Below are 21,036 nucleotides of genomic sequence, written 5' to 3'. Positions count from 1 at the left end.
GGTGCAACTTATTCTGAACATGGGTCACTGTGCCCTTAAACATTAATAAGGCTAGAAATGCCATATTTCATATAGTGAACTTATTGCACCAGCCTAAACTTTCAGCTTGTCAATAGCAGCAATGATCCAGGACTTCAAACTTGTCACAGGGGGTCACCATCTTGGAAAGTGTCTGTGACGCTCACGCCTTATATTGTGACATTTCTATTCTATGTGTACTGTATATTGTGAGTGGGTCCTTTAGCTTAGTAAGTGACAGCAGCACAGAGCATGTGCAGTGAATCAGCAGAAAAGAAGATGGGGAGCTACTGGGGCATCTTTGGAGACACAGATCCTTACTGCTAAAGGGCAGTGGTTGCCTTGGGCTGGTACTGGGCTTTAGTTCTCCTTTAAAGACCCATTAGGGATCCCTGGTATAGGATTTTAGAGATCTAATACTGTACAAAAGGCGACATGGAAGCAAAAGTTACTTTTAGCTCTAAGCAAAAGATCCTGCCGTTTCCAACGGAGTCTCGCCCGCTTTTCAACTGACCCTTCCAAGTTTAACAAGAATTTTCACAAGAAACAGTACAATAAACCGCAGATGCACTTTTAGAGATACCAGATCTATTTTACAAACATGAATGCACAAGTGCACAAGAAATCAGGCTTCATTTCGAATTTGTAGTAGACTGAACAATACCAGTTGCTGCCTGGTAATTGCCCTGGTTTTATTTACCACCTAGGTGGAAAGATATAGAAGTAGAAAGAAAAACTTTTTATTTCTGGCAGAACTACAACTATAAATACCCTCGTCCCAAAGCAGCTGGCAGGTAATGATAAACTGGTTGTGCAGGTTCACAGAAGGTAAGCCCTATGTTCAGATTTGGATGGATAGAGGGTCAAACTTCAAACAGGGACCCTACCCATTAGTGATATAATATTGCCGACTCCTCATCTATGATGTCTGATCCCAACCATATTATCATTGTTGGGGAGCTGGGTCGGGTGTCTGTCATCAAGGAGAAGCGAACATCAGGCCAGGATAGGAAATAGTGGACTGGGGTCAGGTTCCAGCAAAAAAAGACTTAATAAAGGTTGTTAAAACTCAATAATTGATTGAAAACAATGCTGTAGGACACATTTTTTCTTGTAAAATTATGCCAGTTAATTGTCCCTGAACATATGGGTATTATATATCTCTAACCTAACAAAAATTAAATAAAAATCTGCCTTCCTTTACTGTTAAATACGTATAAACCTTACAGTAGAAATGCTTTGGGTGCCAAGCCCCACACCTACACCAGAGGGAGCAGCTATTTTGTTCTTACCGATTCTTTGTTTAATTTATATAAAGTTTATTTCCCCCATCCCTTGTGTTCCTATTGGTTGCTGTACCTTTATATTTTGTCTTGAAACACATGATAACTTTTGTCCTGTAAATGTAATTAAGATATTTTTACTTTATATGTCATGTTTGATGGATTTTCAGAGTGCTTGTCATGCTTATCTTCTGTTATTGGTTGAACTTGCTCCACTCAAGCCAGAGAAGCATTCAGAATTTCCTTGCAGGGCTCTTCCTTAAGCTGGCCACAGGCGCAAAGATCCGATCGTACAAATCAACGTACGACCGGACTTCCCCATCTCCCGGCCTGCCACTAACAATTCCGATCAAATAAAGTAGAAAAGAACAGATCAGCCGCTGTTCTGCCACTGAAAGCAATCGTACAAAATTACGTCCGACCACAGCTAGTGACGGTCTTCCTCTGAAAATCTTACGATCGGCAATACATGCAGAGATATTACCCGCAGCCGACAGAAATCTTTTAACCTGTCCGATCGACTGATCTCCGCCGGATGAAAAATGGCGGGACTCTCCACACATGGTCCGAAAATCGTACGAATCCTCGATTGGTATGATCAGATCTTTGCGTCTATGGCCAGCTTTAGACTGCTGGGGGGTTCTGAGAGTTGTAGTCTAACAGTACAAGTCCACAGGCACAGAGAGAGAGTGATGCCTGGCTCACTGAATGGACACATACAGTTAAATTCTAAAACTCAATTCTACTTTACCCAGATACACATGGATGGTGTTTTACATTCCGACAGCTCAATGTCTGATCTCTTAATAATGTTCTCTTTGTCTAGAGAAGAGCTGGCACACACTCATATCATTTGCCCTTCACCTGAAATTGTTAATGTTGTACACTGTTTAAGGACACCAAATTATTAGTCTGACGATTGGCTTTCTTCTAATTTGTCTTCTTTCATTAGAGCTTAACTGCTATGTTGCTTCCCACTATTTTTGGGACTGTGGATTCATCTGTCATAATGAAAATAATTTGTCTAAAAGAAGAAAATTCTTGCTCTGTACTCATGTTCCATTCTGCTTGCTTGAAACATGAGCAGCCATCCTCAGGTGGATAATTAGATTTGCAGCGATAACTTAACTATAGCTAAGCTGCTATTGCTGGAGTACTACAATCCAAAACCAGGCTCTGGACCAGAATGGATAATTAAGACTGTGACTCTCCAGCTGCACATGAAATACAATTCCCATCATCCCCAGAAGGCATTTTAGTTGATGAGTCAGTGTTGAATTTGCCTCAGCCTGAACTAGAATTGTTTCATTTAATTAAACCTCTTTGGAAGGATAATCCAAAAACGGTAGCCAGCAGCCTCACACAATGTTGTTGCTGTAGAATCTTTGACAATTGTGTTGCTTGGTGATCCTGCTTTGCCCTTGGTAGCAATCTTTATACTTGATGACAACAAACTCTGTACGATCTCCATACTTACAGATGACATGTTGCATGGAAACATTGCGCCAATTCAATAAAATTCTCTATCATGTCCCGCGCTGCAGATCGAAATGAAAGGTTATTACTGCAACCTTGATATGAACGAAGGGAAGTCCTGATCCAAGGTAAGGCTTCCAAAGTTGCCTTAAACTAAAAAAAAAAGTCACTGCCTTAAACACCTACATCTACGTCTCTACAACCATGTTGTCTTCTACACTTTACTCTCATCACTACCTAAGGTTGTGTACTACACTTGTTCTTCTCACTATGTCAAAGCTCAAAAGTTTAATCAATATATTCCAAACCTAAAACGAAATAAATCTAGGCTTAACGTTTCACCATACTTCTTGTAAAGCACTCTTACAACTCACTCTAAGGGGCAATCAAGCATTGAATTTCGAATTCAAGCCAGTTTTTTTAAACTCCCATAAACTCGAAATTCGACTTGTTGCAATGTATTGATATGATCAAATTTTATAAACTCGAACAAATTTAAACGACCAGAAAACTTGAATCGAATTCGATTTTAACTATAAAAACTCGATTTGAGGTTTTTTTCCTCTGAAAAAAACAACTTGAATGTCGGAAGGCTACAAACTTCACCAAAGTGATCCCTGGACCTCGCTCATTGACTTATACAGTAATCCGGCAGGTTTTAGGTGGCAAATAGTCGAATTTGAGTTCTGGCCAGAGTATAATAAATCTCGAAATTTGAATTCAAATTAAAACTCGAATCGAGTTTGGATAATTCCCAATTTGAATTTGAGAGTTTTGACCAAAAAAAAAAACACAAATTTGAAAATTTGAATTCAAGTATTCACTTCGACCCTTAATAAATCTCCCCCTCTTCTTGCAATCAGTAACGTTTTAAAGATCCACCTCATCACATTTAAGAGTCCCAGTTCCCCCCGAACAAAAGGATAGGTAACCACATGACTTTCATGTACTTCCTAAATAAGATGTTGTTGAACATTGGATTACAAATGATGATCTACCTTGGAGGCAGTACTATGAATGGTTTTATTGTGTTGTCCAACTTGAACAGATTAATTTTTTTAGGAAAAAAAAAGAAAAACAACTTCAATGAATAAAAGTAGTTGCATAGATATTTGTGATTTACATGTAATTTCATAGAGATAACCAGATAGATCACCAGAATAAACTGGCTGGAGAGAATGTGAGTGGCTCAGAATAATGTTATAGATGGCAAGAAGTCCTTCTAGCATATTCACCAAGATATTTCCATCATTACAAACATTCTAATCTCGTGAACACTCTTCTTGCCCTGTTTCATTTGTATTGCATAATACGTCTGCCTCTATACAAAAAAAATAATTGCTTATATTTATGGGAGGTTTTATACTCTTGACAACTTGCAAGCCTTCCCAACATCACCATTCATTAAGGAAAACAAAACAGTGAGAAGAATAAAAAGAAAAGTGAATAAATCAGCCAATTGAGCCCAAAGACCTATGTTCCAAGAGTAAGAGCCTGGAATCCCTGAGTAATTCTACTAGGAATTGATAAGCTGCTAGGCCGCATTGAGATATCTAGATCATTGATAAGTCAGATTATAGTAATCAGGCTACTCTAAGAAGTTGAATCCTTTAGGCACAAGCAAAAGAAATATCAGTAATAACATTAAGTAAAAGGCGCTTGGTTATTGTTGTCACTCCTCATGTAGAGCACAGCAGTTACTTTTTAATTTAAAATCAATGTCTAAAATACAGCTTTGTTGCTTCATAATAAATGAATTGTTTGCCTTTAAGCACACATTTTCATCATGATCCAAGGTGAGAAATATGACATTTTCTCCTGCTGCTTATGCAGAGATTCTGCCAGCAGAAAGCAAAGTTTGTATGATAAAGGAGCTAGGAGTCCACCATGTTTGGAAGAAATATTCTATGATTCTTCAGCTGCCAGCAATGGTAAAGCCTGTCTCAATGATCTATCAATTGAGTAGAACCTGGAGTGTGAAAGTTGGAGCACTATGGTCTACACCTTGGCTCCTCCTCCTGTTATTTATGCCCAACTTCTCTGTTCCAACTTTTCGCCTACATCTCTCTTATATTTGTTTCTCACCACAGCCTTCTCCTCTTCCCTACTGTACTTCTCGCTCTACCAGTGGGATTGTACTAGCGGGGCTTTGTTTTCCGAAGTCGCCCAAAGTTTCCTCGTGAGATTGTCACCCGAAGAAGAGGCGATTTGTGACTAATCTCCCCAAATCTGCCTGTGTGCCCTTACTCTTAGTGTACCTGTGATTTATCAGCTGTCTGAAGGACTCGGGGGGGGGGGGGGGATTTTAGTTTTGAAATTCCTGCCTACATATTATAATAACTTTGTCATGCATCACTTACAGGTAGGAGTAAGGGCGAACCTGCCTGCATACAAACCCATAAGGGCACTAATTCCGCTGTTCACAGGCTATGTTAGGGTTAGGATTAGAAACCTGTTACCAAGAAAGCTCCAAATGTTGAATGGCCCATCTCCCATAGACTCAATTTTAATCAAATAATTCACATTTTTGAAAATGAATCGCTTTTTCTGTGTAATAATAAAACTTAATCCTAACTTAGATATTATTAATCCTTATTGGTGCCAAAACAATTCTATTAGGTTTATTAATTTGCTCTTTTTGTTAGCAGATTTAAAACATGGGAATGCAAATTATGGAAAACCCCCAGGTTCCGAGCGTTCTGGATAACAAGTCCCACACCTGTACTCTGAAGTGCTGGATTAGAATGAGCTGGCAGAGAGATCTGTCATTAATAAGGGTGCAAATAAGGTTGACTGCAATGGGCTCCTACCCAAATCGTTGCCCTTCAGTGCAGTCAGGCCCGGATTTGTGAAAAGGCCACCAACCACATTGGTTCAAAAACACTGGGGATGCGCTGGAGATGCAATCATTTTTTAAATTCCCATGCACCAATACCCATTGCTTCGATCCAAATCCAAAATTTGCACGCATAAAGGGGAGGGGACAGGGGCAACGAACGGCAGTGGGCCTAGGGGCACCCACTACGTAAATCCGGCGATGAGTGCAGTTGTTGGCAGTAGAAAGAGTTCAGGACAGTAGACACAACAATGTAATCATATAACAAGATAATGGCAACACTTGATATCTATGCTGCCCAGCCTGTAGCTCTTTAGGTCAACTCTTAGCACCAGGGCCATAAACTGTTCTATTGCAAGGTTTATGCTTGCCGTAACGGAACACAGGCTTTGTGAGAAGACAAAGCGAGACAATAACAGAATATGTGGTGCAGACTCAACCACTTCGCCTAAAAACTTGGCATTGGAAGGTATGTCGACAGGCACCGGAGCAAACAGTGTCAAGTGGAATCATTTTAATTGTTAAAAAAACAAAGAAGATAAAAGGAGTTGCTTGTTCTTTATTAATGTATCTAGAAACGGAGGACTGAGAACAAAGCTAAAGATGCCCTCTGGAAAGGAACTTTTCCTGAGCAGATAGAGACAGGCTCGGGGAACAAGCAGATGTGACTATGGTCCCTGGCGTTTGGCAAGAACGCTCATTGTCAATAAGAAAAATATAGACACGGACAGGGCATCAGCTGCACCACAGCCGAGCAGGCCTGAGAGTGTCAGAATAGCAGTAAAGGAGCTGGCAGAGGCAGGGAAAAAGGTTAAAGAAAGCCAGAGTGATGTGAACTTGCTCTGGTTAGCCAAGAATTGGCCTGTTAATTATAGCTTTAAGGGTTCCCAAGCACAGTTCATCAATTTAACTCACCTAGTGAGGATTTATCATTAACAGAAATATCTGGAAGAGCATTTCACAGGGAAGCATTTGCCGAGTTAACAAATAATTGTCTGCTGTTTTTTTTTTTTCTTTTCCCTCGTAATTTAATGGATGTGCTGTGCAGTCCGTGCACGTAAGGCCGAGATGATTCCTGTAATATTTGCCATATTGTAAAAGCATAGCAACAGTGTATCCGGCATCAGAGGAGGTGTCTGGCTGAAATTCAGCTGGAGCGCTTGCTTAAATCATTTAACCCCTGCACTGGTGCCCATTTCTCAAATTAGTCACATGAATTGGAACCAACTGTTTTCTGTCCGGTTGCATGTAACTAGTTGTTTACTAGCTGATAATAGTTGTCAGGAATGTCCAGGATGTAAAAATAGCAGTAAAAAAAAATACATACAAAGTAACAAAAATTATTGTCATAGGGCTTTTGTACAAATCCTTATGTACCGCAGTCCTACAACAATAACAACAACTGAAACAACTCCTAACTTTAATTACAGTATAAGCTCAATGCAAATGCACTTACCACAAACCTTACCCTAACTGGCCTTCAGACTGGGTCCCCTTAGCTCATAACAAGGTTACAGATATATAGAAACATTGGGGTAACAGTCACCCTGCTATAGTTCCAGGGGTACCCAGGGCACAAATAAGCACTCACCCCAAATCTCCCCCTAACTGACCTTCAGACTGGGCCCCCTTAGCTCATAACAAGGTTACAGATATATAGAAACATTGGGGTAACAGTCACCCTGCTATAGTTCTAGTGGTATTCAGGGCACTCATCCCTAATTAAATACTAACTGGCCTTCAGGCTGGGCCCCCTGAGACAATAACAATGTCACAAATTTAGTAAATCATGTCACCCTGATATAATTCCGCATTTATCCAGTAGTGTATCAGATTGCGGGGAGAAGGTGCCACCGGAGAGGGTGAGGAATGACAGAGACGTCACAGGTTGGGAGGTTCCTGTTTAAAAGGATTACGATTTGATTCAGAAAACTGTCAGTCCTGCAAAAGGTGCTGGGATTTATCCAAATCCTGAACAAAATTCTGTTTTTCTGCACCTTTTTAAAATGTAAAAGTACTATGCCGAAGTGTGCAAATGGATTCAAAAGTACTAGGCTTAAAGGGATTCTGTCATCAGAAAACATGTTTTTTTCAAAACACATCAGTTAATAGTGCTACTCCAGCAGAATTCTGCACTGAAATCCATTTCTCAAAAGAGCAAACAGATTTTTATTTATTCAATTTTGAAATCTGACATGGGGCTAGACATTTTGTCAATTTCCCAGCTGCCCCTGGTCATGTGACTTGTGCCTGCACTTTAGGAGAGAAATGCTTTCTGGCAGGCTGCTGTTTTTCCTTCTCAATGTAACTGAATGTGTCTCAGTGGGACATGGGTTTTTACTATTGAGTTTTGTTCTTAGATCTACCAGGCAGCTGTTATCTTGTGTTAGGGAACTGTTATCTGGTTACCTTCCCATTGTTCTGTTGTTAGGCTGCTGGGGGGAAAGGGAGGGGGTAATATCACTCCAACTTGCAGTACAGCAGTAAAGAGTGATTGAAGTTTATCAGAGCACAAGTCACATGACTTGGGGCAGTTGGGAAATTGACAATATGTCTAGCCCCATGTCAGATTTCAAAATGAAATATAAAAAAATCTGTTTGCTCTTTTGAGAAACGGGTTTCAGTGGAGAGTTCTGCTGGAGCAGCGCTATTAACTGATGTGTTTTGGAAAAAAAAACTTTTTTTCCCCCATGACCGTATCCCTTTAACCTCCCTTTACAAAACACAGCATTGCCTTTTCCATAACACCAAGTCCACTAGTAGCCACAAAAGCTTACTTGGTTTCCTGCTGAGACAAACATGGTGACATGAGATGAATTTGCAGGTTGATCCCCTCCCTACTACAGTCTGCCTTTGTCCTGCCTTTTTAGTGATTTATCCTGCCTTTCCAACCGGCTCCCTCTAGAGATCCCTGGGCTGTAATTGGGAACCAAAACATTCCCAAGAACTTGGCATTAGAGCCTCACTGTCCTTACAAAGGATAATGCATTGTTTTTGTCTTGCCTCTAATTAGTTATTTAAGCATATGTTAAGCATTTAGCAATAAATGTTTGCTTTCTCCCCAAGCTCGAGACAGCTGTCCAACATTTGAATGCCAGAAAACATTAAAATATCAACATCTGCTGAATTATGGTAATTTAGTGGAATATAATGGAGAGCAACTAGAAACTGATCATATTCAGATTCCAAATTGAAACAAAGGAAACTCAATATGTGTGTGTATGTTTATATACAGGTATGGGACCTGTTATCCAGAATGCTTGGGAACTCCGGTTTTCTGGATAATGGATCTTTCCGTAATTTGGATCTTCATAACTTAAGTCTACTAGAAAATGACGTAAACATCAAATAATCCTTATTGGAGGCAAACCATGTCTATGTGGTCTAATTATATCTTATTTGGGATCAAGTACAAGTTACTGTTTTATTATTACACAGAAAAAAAGGAAATCATTTAAAAAAAAAAAGTTGGATAAAATGGAGACTATGGGAGAAAGTCATTCCGTAATTCAGAGCTTTCTGGATAATAGGTTTCCAGAGTAATTCACTAGGAAGCAATTTTCAGAGTCAAGAAATCACCTCTCTGAAGTTGCTGAATATAATTCAGCAACATCTGAAGGGCCTGTCTTTTTTTTTTATGTTTAATTGGTTTATATACTCACTCTGTCACTAATTGCGGTGTCAATTTACCCAACAATCTAAAGCTTTTTTTTTTTTCTTCTTTTTTTTAAATCCCAATTTATTAGCAGCTGCTCAAAAATGTAGTAATTAATGGTTTCATTTAGTTTTGGCAATCTTGCAACGGTGACAAATGGATATGTTTGTACTGAAAATTAGGACTGTTTCCCAAAACAGCAGATGAAACGTACTAAAGCAGGATCATGCAACTGTCTCCTCTCCGATATTAGCAGCCACTTCAAACCTATGTCAAACAACGCAGCACGTTACATTCCCTTTATAATTCCTATCAAAATAAAGCCTGAGTGGCTGAAAAGGGCCAACAATATTTAAAGTTACGGTACTCCTAATTATTCCTTCTTGTGCCAGACAAGTAGTCCTGGCACTTCTGGCAGTCATAATTCCTGTCGAGCTGAACCACTGATCAGCAGAACTGTTGCCTGGAAAGGCTTTAATGGAATTAGGAACCAGTTTGGAATATCTAAAAAAAGAAAACTAAAGCCTACAACTGATTATGGATAGAAAATCTTTATATACTGAACACCCCCTCAACATTCATTAATCTCTTGAAAGTAATGATCCATGCTTTCCAAATTGTGAACTGCAGCTCCCCATCTTGAATCTTGTTATCCAGGATTCGGATCAGGATTCTGCCTTTTTCAGCAGGATTGGGATTCGGCCGAATCCTTGTGCCTGGCCAAACAGAATCTGAATCCTAATTTGCATATGTAAATTAGGGGAGGTTAGGAAATCATGTGACTTTTCATCACAAAATTAGAATTCTTTCCACTTTTTCCTTTCCTGCCCCTAATTTGTATATACAAATTCGGATTCGGTATTCAGCCGAATCTTTCACCAAGGATTCGGCCGAATCTTTCACCAAGGATTCGGCCGAATCTTTCACCAAGCATATACAAATTCGGATTCGGTATTCAGCCGAATCTTTCACCAAGGATTCGGCCGAATCTTTCACCAAGGATTCGGCCGAATCTTTCACCAAGGATTCGGCCGAATCTTTCACCAAGGATTCGGCCGAATCTTTCACCAAGGATTCGGCCGAATCCCAAAGTGGAATCGGTGCATCCCTACTCTTTGGGCATCCTTTGTCAGTGGCACTGCACATGCTCAGTGTGCTGCTGTTGGGAAGCTTAGCTGCAAAATGTGCTTTTACTGCTAGCTCAGTCATAATTAGGGATGCACCAAATACAGGATTTGGCCTTTTTCAGCAGGATTCAGATTCGGCCGAATCCTTGTGCCTGGCAGAACTGAATCCTAATTTGCATATGTGAATTAGGGGAGGATATTATGTGACTTTTCATCACAAAAGAAGAATTGTTCCACTTTTTCCTTTAATGCCCCTAATTTGCATATGCAAATTAGGATTCGGAATTCGGCCGAATCAGAAATAGTGGATTCAGTGCATCCCTAGTTATAATTAACATCAAAATTAATGGAAGAACCTTTTTTGAATAGCAAATAAAAAAAAGTTTCAAGCCAAGTAACTAGGGATGCACCGAATCCAGGATTCGGTTCGGGATTCTGCCTTTTTCCTAATTTGTATATGTAAATTAGGGGCGGGGAGGGAAATCATGTGACTTTTTATCACAAAACAAGGAAGTAAAAAATGTTTTCCCCTTCCCACCCCTTATTTGCATATGTAAATTAGGGTTCGGATTCTGTATTCGGCCGAATCTTTCATAAAGGGTTCGGCCGAATCCAAAAAAGTGGATTCGGTGCATCCCTACAAGTAACACAATAAGAATTTGGGCTGCTCAAGCTATGTTTAAACCCAAAAGGTAGTGGAAAAACTTACCGGCTGGCTGTTTTGACAGAGCAGTTTTTCTTATGGCCTCGGTCTGAACGATTATCTCGTAAAAGCTGTATATGAGAGAAGAAATTATTAATTCAAGGTAGAGAATTCTAATCAAGAGATCTATAGAGGATGAATTCAATCATGCATCGAAATGTCCTGAAAACAATGTAGTAAGCACAGGGATACCAAGTACAAATTCTAGGCGTTTATATATACATCTGAGATTTGTAGTAATGTCTATAGCACAATAATTAGCAAAACAGAGCCAAAGGAGTTATTTTTCAATAATTGGCACCAACATTTTCCTTCTTATGGTAAGCGTCATTATTTTTTCTTCCGATTTAAAAAAACAAAACAAAAACAACAACCTGTATAGCTTTCATTTTCTATGCCTCTTCTTAATAAACTGAACCCAAAGAAACAGCCAGAGAGTTGCTGGGTTAGTGCGCACATAAGGAAGGTAAAAATGACTTAATTAAGTTAATCGGTACACACATACAGCAAGCCAGCAAGAGAAAAGTGTGTAGCTCAGTGGTTCACTAAAGCTGGCCATAGACGCAAAGATCCGATTGTACGAATCATCTTACGATCGGACTTTCCCATCTCCCGAACTGCCACTAACCATTCCGATCAAATAAAGTAGAAAAGAACAGATCAGCCGATGTTCTGCCCGACAGCAATCGTGCGAAAGTTATGTCCGACCAAAGTCTCCCACTGAAAATCGTACGATCGGCAATACACGCAGAGATATTATCGGCAGCCGACAGAAATCTTTTAACCTGTCCAAACGACCGATCTCCGCCGAACAAAAAATGTCGGGACTCTCCACACATGGTCCGAAAAATCGTACGAGTCCTCGATTCGTAAGATCAGATCTTTGCGTCTATGGCCAGCTGTAGGCAGGTTTAAATGTTGACTATGGACATGGAATGGTGAACAATTCAAGCGCTGATGCATATTTAGAGTGAAGTTTGAATTTAAAATCTTTAGCTTTTGTGAGCTAAAGTAGACAATACATGTCAGGCTTACAGGCCTCTAGCTCCTGTTTCATCCAACTTCCTGTAGATGCTGTGCTAAACCACTCTGAGTATGTTGGACTTACAGGCTGATAGATCCTATTATCAACCCATGTCAATATTACAGGCTTGGGGCTTCTGTGCCATACCACTGCCAGCAATTGTGAGACGTACAGGCCTCTACATGGTGTCAGTATCATGTGTCAGCTTTAAGCTGGCCATGAATGTACAAATGGTAAAAGTACATGTATGGTGTCTGGCTGTTATCAACAGATATCCATATACTGTGCTGGTTAAGGGACTGGTCATGATGGAAGAACTTATATGCTGATGTACCATATCTGCTAGTGTAGGAGGTGAAGAGTCCCAGCTGCTCTCCTCTTCCTCCTATTCCAATCATTTTGGTTGTTTGTCTTAAAGGAGAAGGCTGGTATAACCCCGGGCCGGTGCAGTTTTCAGCTGATAGGAGAACTGCCCCGGGGTTTCAGGTAAGTCAATACAATCACTTGGAAGTGCCTAACATTTGGCACTCCCAAGTGCAGGATGCCTTTCCTTCTCTATTAACAATCAAAATGCAGCCTCAACTTTGATGGTTTCTTTTACTGCATCGATCCTGTGTATGTGAGATTATGTGGCATGTCACTTCCAGCATGTTAAAGGAATAGTTCAGTGTGAAAATAAAAACTCGGTAAATAGATAGGCTGTGCAAAATAAAAAATGTTTCTAATATAGTTAGTTAGCCAAAAATGTAATGTATAAAGGCTGGAGTGAACAGATGTCTAATAAAACAGCCAGAATCCAACTTCCTGCTTTTCAGCTCTATAACTCTGAGTTAGTCAGCGACTTGAAGGGGGGCCACATGGTTCATTTCTGTACAGTGAGTTTGTTATTGACCCTCAGCATTCAGCTCAGATTCAAAAGCAACAGATATGACCCATGTGGCCCCCCCTCAAGTCTCTGAGTCAGTGTAAACCAAGAGAGCTGAAAAGTAGTGTTCTGACTGACATGTTATACATCAAATCACTCCAGCCTTTATACATTACATTTTTGGCTAACTAACTATATTAGAAACATTTTTTATTTTGCACAGCCTATTTACCCAGTTTTTATTTTTACACTGAACAATTCCTTTAAGTTGGCCATACACGGAGAGATCCGCTTACATGTCGCCAAAGAGCGGATCTCTCCCAGATATCGTGCTGATCCGATCGTGGGCCCTAGGGCCCAACGATTGGATCCTAACGAATAGTAATGGGCGGTCGGATCGCGGGACCGCATCAAGGAATAGATTTGCTGCATCACATAATTTGACATCCCTAAGCTGAAAAAAGGGACTTGTAACTAAAGAAATGTTGTAATTTGCCAAACACAATAAACGGTTATATTTCAATCAGAAACAATGGTTTATGTGAATCTAGTGCACTCCACTGGTCATGAATAAAAAGGTTTTTTGGAAGCAAACGTGCGCTTTTAAGTACTGACTCTTTGCAGAAAGCAAAATTGCTGTAACAGCCTTTATACATTACATTTTTGGCTAACTAACTATATTAGAAACATTTTTTATTTTGCACAGCCTATCTATTTACCCAGTTTTTATTTTTACACTGAACAATTCCTTTAAGAATGCATGCTAAAGTCTATCCTTAGATTCAGTGTGGGCATTATCCTACCACAAGTTAAAACAGGTGTAAATAATCTTGCCTTGTAAGGATAGCACCTAGGAGTTAAAGTAGTGCCTTAAATCTTGTCTTTGTATCTGATGCAGAATAATGGTATTGAATATACAGGTATGGGATCTGGGGTTTTTCCGGATAACGGAATTTTCCCTACTTTGGATCTTCATACCTTAAGTCTACTAGAAAATCATGTAAAAATTATATAAATCCAATATAGGTATGGATCTGTTATCCAAAAAGTTCCGAATTACAGGAAGGCCGTCTCCCATAAACTCCATTTTATCCAAATAATTAAAATTTTTAAAAATGATTTCCTTTTTCTCTGTAATAATAAAACAGTAGCTTGTACTTGATCCAAATTAAGATATAATTAATCCTTACTGGAAGCAAAACCAGCCTATTGGGTTTATTTAATGTTTATATGATTTTCTAGCAGACAATATGAAGATCTAATTATGAAAGATCTGTTATCTGAAAATTCCCAAGTCCCGAGCATTCTGGATAACAGGTCCCATACCTGTAGGTTGGTTTTGCTTCCATTACCCAGAAAGCTGCACATGACAGGATGGCCTTCCAATAGGCTGGTTTTGCTTCCAATAAGGATTAATTATATCTTCCATGTGGTTGTAGCACCCCCATACCTGTCTCTTTAAATGGTGGAACAATGCCTTTGGAAATGGGTGTTGGTCTGGGCAGTTTCTCTCTCTTAAAAGCCGCAAGCGGGGGAGGATTAATCTCATGGAACCAATGCTGGGGTCTAGGTTATCTCTCCCCTTTGAAAGCTAATGGCGGGGGAGGACTAAGCCCTATGATGAAAACCAATGCCCAGGTCGGGAGACCTTATTTTTCAGGTAATACTCTTATGCCGGGAGGCTTTAGCATTTGAAATTATGACCAGAGGTAAATAGTTAGGGACCGCCATATGGGTTTTACCTTGACGTGGTATGGTGGCTTATCAATCTTATGATCATAATTTTGTAACTAAAAAACCCCCTGACTTTGTAAATACATGCATCTGCATAGATTACTGATATGACAGGGGACCAGGGAATGTGCATTGATCAATTTTTCTTCTTTTTCCTCTATGTCTGTAGTTAATTTGGCCAGATCAGTAGCACTTCCAATGTATTTTAGTACATTTTTATTTAGCCATGGAGGGCTCTCACAATTTTTCCTTTTTGTATTAATTATATCTTAGTTGGGATCTAATACAAAGTACTGTTTTAAAAAGGAAATCTAAAAATTAAAAAGGAAATTTAAAAATGTGGATTATTTGGATAAAATTGTGTCTATGGAAAATGGACTTTCAGTAATTGGGCACTTTCTGCATTATTGATTTCCAAATAAAAGACCAAATAACTGTACTTTTGTCCAGGATTAAAGGCACAAATCTGCCTAGAAGGATCAGGTTTCATAGTAAAGGAATGCTATCTGTTATCTGGAAACCCATTATCTAGAAAGCTGCAAATGACAGGATGGCCATCTTCCATAGACTCCATTTTAATAAAATAGTTTACATTTTTAGAAATGATTTCCTTTTTCTCTGTAATAATAAAACAGTACCTTGTACAGGTATGGGGTCCGTTATCCAGAAACCCATTATCCAGAAAGTTCCCAATTACGGAAAGGCCATCTTACATAGACCCACATTTTTAAAAATGTCCTTTTTCTCTGTAATAATAAAACAGTACCTTGTACTTGATCCCAACTAAGATATAATTAATCCTTATTGGAAACAAAACCAGCCTATTGGGTTTATTTACGGTTTACTAGTTTTCTGTCAGACTTAAGGTATGAAGATCCAAATTACAGAAAGATCCGTTATCCGGGAAAGCCTAGGTCCTGAGCATTCTGGATAATAGGTCCGATACCTGTACTTGATCCAAACTAAGATATAATTAATGCTTATTGGAGAAAAACTATCCTATTGGGTTTATTTAATGTTTAGATTATTTCTAGCAGACTTAAGGTAGTGAGATCCATATTACGGAAGAAGCCCTAATACAGAAAACCCAAGGTCCCAAGCATCCTGGATAACAGGTCCCGTGCCTATACTTCATATGTCCAAGTACTTTCTTTAAACTGAAAGTCTCCAGTATATAGGAAACGGATCCAGTTCCATCATCAGAGCACATAATAAAGGGTTAATATTAACTTACCTGGCTGTGATCTTTTCTGGCCCCAGGGCTAAACCAGTGACTGAAAGAAAAATGGAACAATTAAGAGTTACACAGCCAGCCAAGTCATGGCTCTCACATGATTGGGCAGCAAGTGTATTCGGCTTACTGCGGCAACACAACTTGCAGGTAACCTTTTTGTGCATGGAATGCATGCCCCTTAAAGGAAAACTATACCCCCCAAACAATGTAGGTCTCTATAGAAAGATATTGCATAAAACAGCTCATATGTAAAATCTTGCTTCATGTAAATAAACCATTTTCATAATAATGTACTTTTCTAGTAGTATGTGCCATTGGGTAATCATAAATAGAAAATTGCCATTTTAAAAAATAAGGGCCGCCCCCTGGGATCGTAGGATTCACTGTACTCACAAACAAACCATACATGTTAGGTCACATGAGCCAATTAACAGCCAGAGTTGTGTCTTTTGCTTCCACACTTCTTCCTGTTACAGTTAGAGTTGAAGTATTTCTGGTCAGGTGATCTCTGAGGCAGCACACAGACCATCACGAAATGGTGGCTCAAGGCAAGAGATGTAAAAGGGCAAGATTTACTTAAATATATATTCCAGTTTGGTAAGATTCTTTAATATGCCACTTAATATGATATGAACTATCTGTTGCTTAAGTGTTCATTTTGGGGGTATAGTTTTCCTTTAAGATTTTGCGGTGCTGCATGAGCGTGCTTGTGTTTAAAGGCCCAGTTCACGTTAACATTCACTTCCAGTATTATATAGACAATGCTATTTTTTAAGGAAAATTGCAGTTTCTCTCAATTTGTTATAGTTTAAGAATTGTTGAACTTTTGGTTCTGCGGCTCTTTTCCCATTTACTCTGGTGTCTTTCAGCATTTATAGAAAGGGAGTCTCTAGAACTGGAACTAGTGCCTCTTGTTGGCCCTCAGACTGGTGCCGCTGGTTTACAAGAGCAATAACTTGCTGTTTACAAATTAACCATGTTATCTATACTTGCTCTTTAATTTGAAATAAAGCATATGCCTCCTAAACCTCAAGCCCATTATATTTCCCCTTTAATCCCAATGGCGTTGGCTCACTCTCTCTCTATAACAGCTGCTCCCTTTAGAACAAGCTTTAAACTAGAAAAGATTAAAAGACCAGTCTCCATTTACCCTTATGTATTGGATTTGCAATCATGTAAAAGTGCAGCCCAAAGGACTAACCTGTATTGGATTTGTAATCAAGTCAAATATGGAGTCTCATAGTAATTAGGTTTGCCTTGCTGTCTGATACATGCCCAATATGAATAGGTTGTGTTTATTTAAACAGGGAAACTGATGCAGCTTGAGGGTTTCAGGGCGCCCTTGTCTTTATAAAACTTCATTCATGAAGGCTCCTATGCAACATGCATGCCTGCACATACCCATGCGTTTGTAGCCGATTAGACCATGCTGTGGGTCTAGGGAGAACTGTTGGGAGAGGACCACATCTTTATACTAAGACGGGGCTCTATAACTTGCCTGATAGATACTGGTTTAAAGAAGACCTGTCACCCAAAAAAAATTATTCCAAATCCTATTTTATCATGTTAGTCAAGTAAAATGAACTCTAATTACACAATATTAAAATATTTGAATTTTGTTTCCTTCTGTCTGGGAACTCGTCATTTTGTGGACACTGTTATTAAGACAAGCCTTGTATCATCTCAGAATCTTGTTTGTGCACCAGAATGGGGGACCTGATGTCCATCCCCATGTCCTGGCTACACAATTAAATGGTGAAGAGAACTGGGGGAATGTGGGGAGAGCAGTGACATGTAGGAAGTGCTGAATGGAAAGTGAAAGTAATTGCCTGCCCCGCCTCTATGCCTAAGGTATAGCGGAGGGGCAGGCAATGGTTGATTGACAGCTAAGATTTTTAATTGCGTTTACAACAGCTATGAATGCTGTAATAAAAAAAGAATTTGGATTTTGTGTTTAATTTGAAAAGGACTTTTATAATACAGCTTTGTATTTCTGGGTGACAGGTCACCTTTCGCAAGACCGTTTTTTCCAGAGTTGTGCTTTCTTCCGTTCAGCCGCAGGGGAGCACAGGAGTAGACGCACTAAATTATTGTGAAGAGGGCTGTACTCACACAGACGCATGTATGTGCCGAACGCAGGTGAAATGCAACATGCTGCGTCCCACCTGCGTTTGCCGCTTACATGCGTCTGTGCGAGTACACCCCCTTCACAATAATTGAGGCGCCTACTCTTACGCTCCCCTGCAGCTGAACGAAAGAAAGTTCAACGCAGGAGAGCGCAGGAAAAACAGATGCGTCTAAGAGTCCTAACAGCCATCACAAAAAGCCCCATATATTGGCCATAAAAGGGGTTGTTTATCTTTAAATTAACTTTTAGTTTAACATAGAGAGTGATATTAGGACAATTTCAAATTGTTTTTATTTATTTTTTTCATTTATTTTGCTGTGCATCATGGACATTAGTGAATCCCAGAAAAGCACAGGGAATTAAGGTGTTGTTCATCTTTTAATTAACTTTTAGTATTATGCAGCGAGTGACAATTTGCAATTGGTTGTTTTTTTTATTATATGTGGTTTTGGAGTTTTTATTCAGCAGCTCTCCCGTTTACAATTTCAGCAATCTGGTTGCTAGGGTCCAAATTACCCCAGCAACCATGCATTTATTTAAACAAGAGACTGGAATATAAATGGGAGAGGGACTGATATGATAAAAATTAGCAAAAACAGTAGATTTGTAGCCTTACAGAGAATTCGTTTTTTTAGATGGGGATGGGGTCGGACCTCCATTTGGAAGCTGTAAAGAGTCAGAAGTAGGAGAATAATGGCAAATTGAAAACTTGCTTAAAATTAACCATACTAAAAGTTAACTTAAGGGTCAGGGCACAAGCTCAGATTCGGGGAGATTAGTCGCCTGGCAACAAATCTCCTCTTCTGTCAGGGCGACCCCGAAGTGCCTACCGCCAGCTAGATTGTAAATCGCCGGTGGGATGGCACTCGGATCGCTTAGTTTTCCGAAGTCGCCCAAAGTTTACTTGTGAGTCAACTTCTCAAAACGAAGTGATCAGAGTGCCATCCCGCCGGGGATTTACATTCTAGCCAGCGGTAGGCAGTTTGGGGAGATAAGTCGCCCTGAAGCAGAGGAGATTTGTCACCGGGCGACTAATTTCCCCCGAATCGGAGCATGTGCCCTGACCCGGTGAACCAGGCTTGGTCTGGAGGGGTTAAGGGAAGGTTGATGGTGTTTGTCAGACTGCATTAAAGGTGTTGTTCACCTTCCAAACACTTTTTTCAGTTGAGTTGTTCACCATAAACAAAGACTTTGTCATTTCCCAAAATTGAATTTTAAGTTTAATGTTCTCTCTCTATAGTGTTTTAGTCTGGCAGCTCAGTGATCCAGGAACAGATTCTGAATGGTTTTCGTTGATCCATTTCTCAGCAGCGTCTCTAAAATATTAGCAACTTTTGTTGTCAGGGATTCTGCTCAGTATGGACAAAGATAACAAATGTATCAATTTACAGTTAAAAAACAGTTAAAAAGTCGTCGACCACGCCAACCCTCCCAGAGCTGCTTTAGAAGGTGAAGAATCAACTTTACACTTCAATATTAGAAAAACGATCACAAATAGAAAATAATTGGAAAAAGTCTATATTTCTGGTAAACAACTCGATAACCTAAAAGATCTTTTAAAAATCTTTGCATCTATGGCCAGCTTTAAGCTAGCCATAGACGCAAAGATCTGATTGTACGAATCGAGGATTCGTAAGATTTTCGGATTGTTTGTGGAGAGTCCCCACATTTTAAAAGTTAAAAGATTTCTGTTGGCTGCCGATAATATCTCTGCATGTATTGCCGATCGTACGATTTTCAGAGGGAGACTGTCACTAGCTTTGGTCAGACATAACTTTGGTACGATTGCTGTCAGGGGCAGAACATCGGCTGATCTGTTCTTTTTTACTTTATTTGATCTGAATGGTTAGTGGCAGGTCGGGAGATGGGGAAGTCTGATCTTCCGATTTGTACAATCGGATCTTTGCATCTATGGCCAGCTGTAGAGTCTGTTATATCTCAGCAGATAAGTTTGGGAAATGATCTGGGGGCAGATATTAGCTCTATGGAAGCCTTAAAGGAAAACTATAGCCCCCCCAAACAATGTAGTTCTCTATAAAAAGATATTGCATAAAACAGCTCATATGTAAACCCCTGCTTCATGTAAATAAATCATTTTCATAATAATATACTTTTCTAGTAGTGTGTGCCATTGGGTAATCATAAATAGAAAATTGCCATTTTAAAAATAAGGGCCGCCCCCTGGGATCGTATGATTCACTGTGCACACAAACATACCAAACAAACTATACTTGCTAGGTCACATGAGCCAATTAACAGACAAAGTTGTGTCTTTTGTTCTTCCTGTTACAGTTAGAGCTGCAGTATTTCTGGTCAGGTGATCTCTGAGGCAGCACACAGACCATCACAAAATGGAGGTTCAAGGCAAGCAATGTAAAAGGGCAATATTTACTTAAATATATAGACCAGTTTGGTAAGATTCTTTAATATGCCACTTAATATGATATAAACTGTTGCTTAAGTATTCATTTTGGGGGTATAGTTTTCCTTTAACACCAGCACATTTTCCCTGCATAACAGATTCCTTGCTATGAGCCAGTTACCAAAAAAAGCTCTTTGTTATAGCTGTAAGTCCATGAGAATTGATGCCGGCCATTAATCTCAGATGCAGAACCTAGTCAAACGCTTTGTGAAACTCCAAGTCTGACATCCACATTATTTCCCCAGTCAAGCGTATCTTATTCCAACGCACGGCATAATTAATTGCGCCTGCATTTAACCACTGAACTGGCTATATTTGTACGGGATGTAAAAGTGCTCTGACCTTTTGCATAAAATTAACAGTCCCAAAGGACAGATAGCAATAAGGCAGTAAAACAAAATCTAAAAAAAAATAAATAAATAAAAATCACCAGTTTTCAAAAAAAGATTTATTAAAACACCATGTGACCCACTTTCCACCCCAATCGATACCTCTTATAGGACTGCAGGATTGACACAATATTTGTTCAGA

At 39.5% G+C, this 21,036-nt stretch overlaps 1 protein-coding gene across 3 annotated transcripts in view; it reads right to left on the bottom strand.

Moving 5' to 3' along the window:
* The window catches only part of gpatch2.S (G-patch domain containing 2 S homeolog), an 85,667-nt gene that overhangs the window by 12,078 nt on the left and 52,553 nt on the right, over window positions 1-21,036 (bottom strand). For all 3 annotated transcript variants that reach the window (XM_018264979.2, XM_018264978.2, XM_018264980.2), the window contains exons 7-8: window positions 15,956-15,995; window positions 11,105-11,169 (exon numbers count right to left, since the gene is read on the bottom strand). In XM_018264979.2, the coding sequence (XP_018120468.1) occupies window positions 11,105-11,169; window positions 15,956-15,995 (105 nt within the window). The remainder of the gene's footprint in view (window positions 1-11,104; window positions 11,170-15,955; window positions 15,996-21,036) is intronic.

Source organism: Xenopus laevis, chromosome 5S (genome assembly GCF_017654675.1).
Source record: "Xenopus laevis strain J_2021 chromosome 5S, Xenopus_laevis_v10.1, whole genome shotgun sequence".
Lineage (NCBI taxonomy): Eukaryota > Metazoa > Chordata > Amphibia > Anura > Pipidae > Xenopus > Xenopus laevis.
Note: the sequence above shows the minus strand (reverse complement) of the source record. Positions and strands in the feature narration are given on the sequence as shown.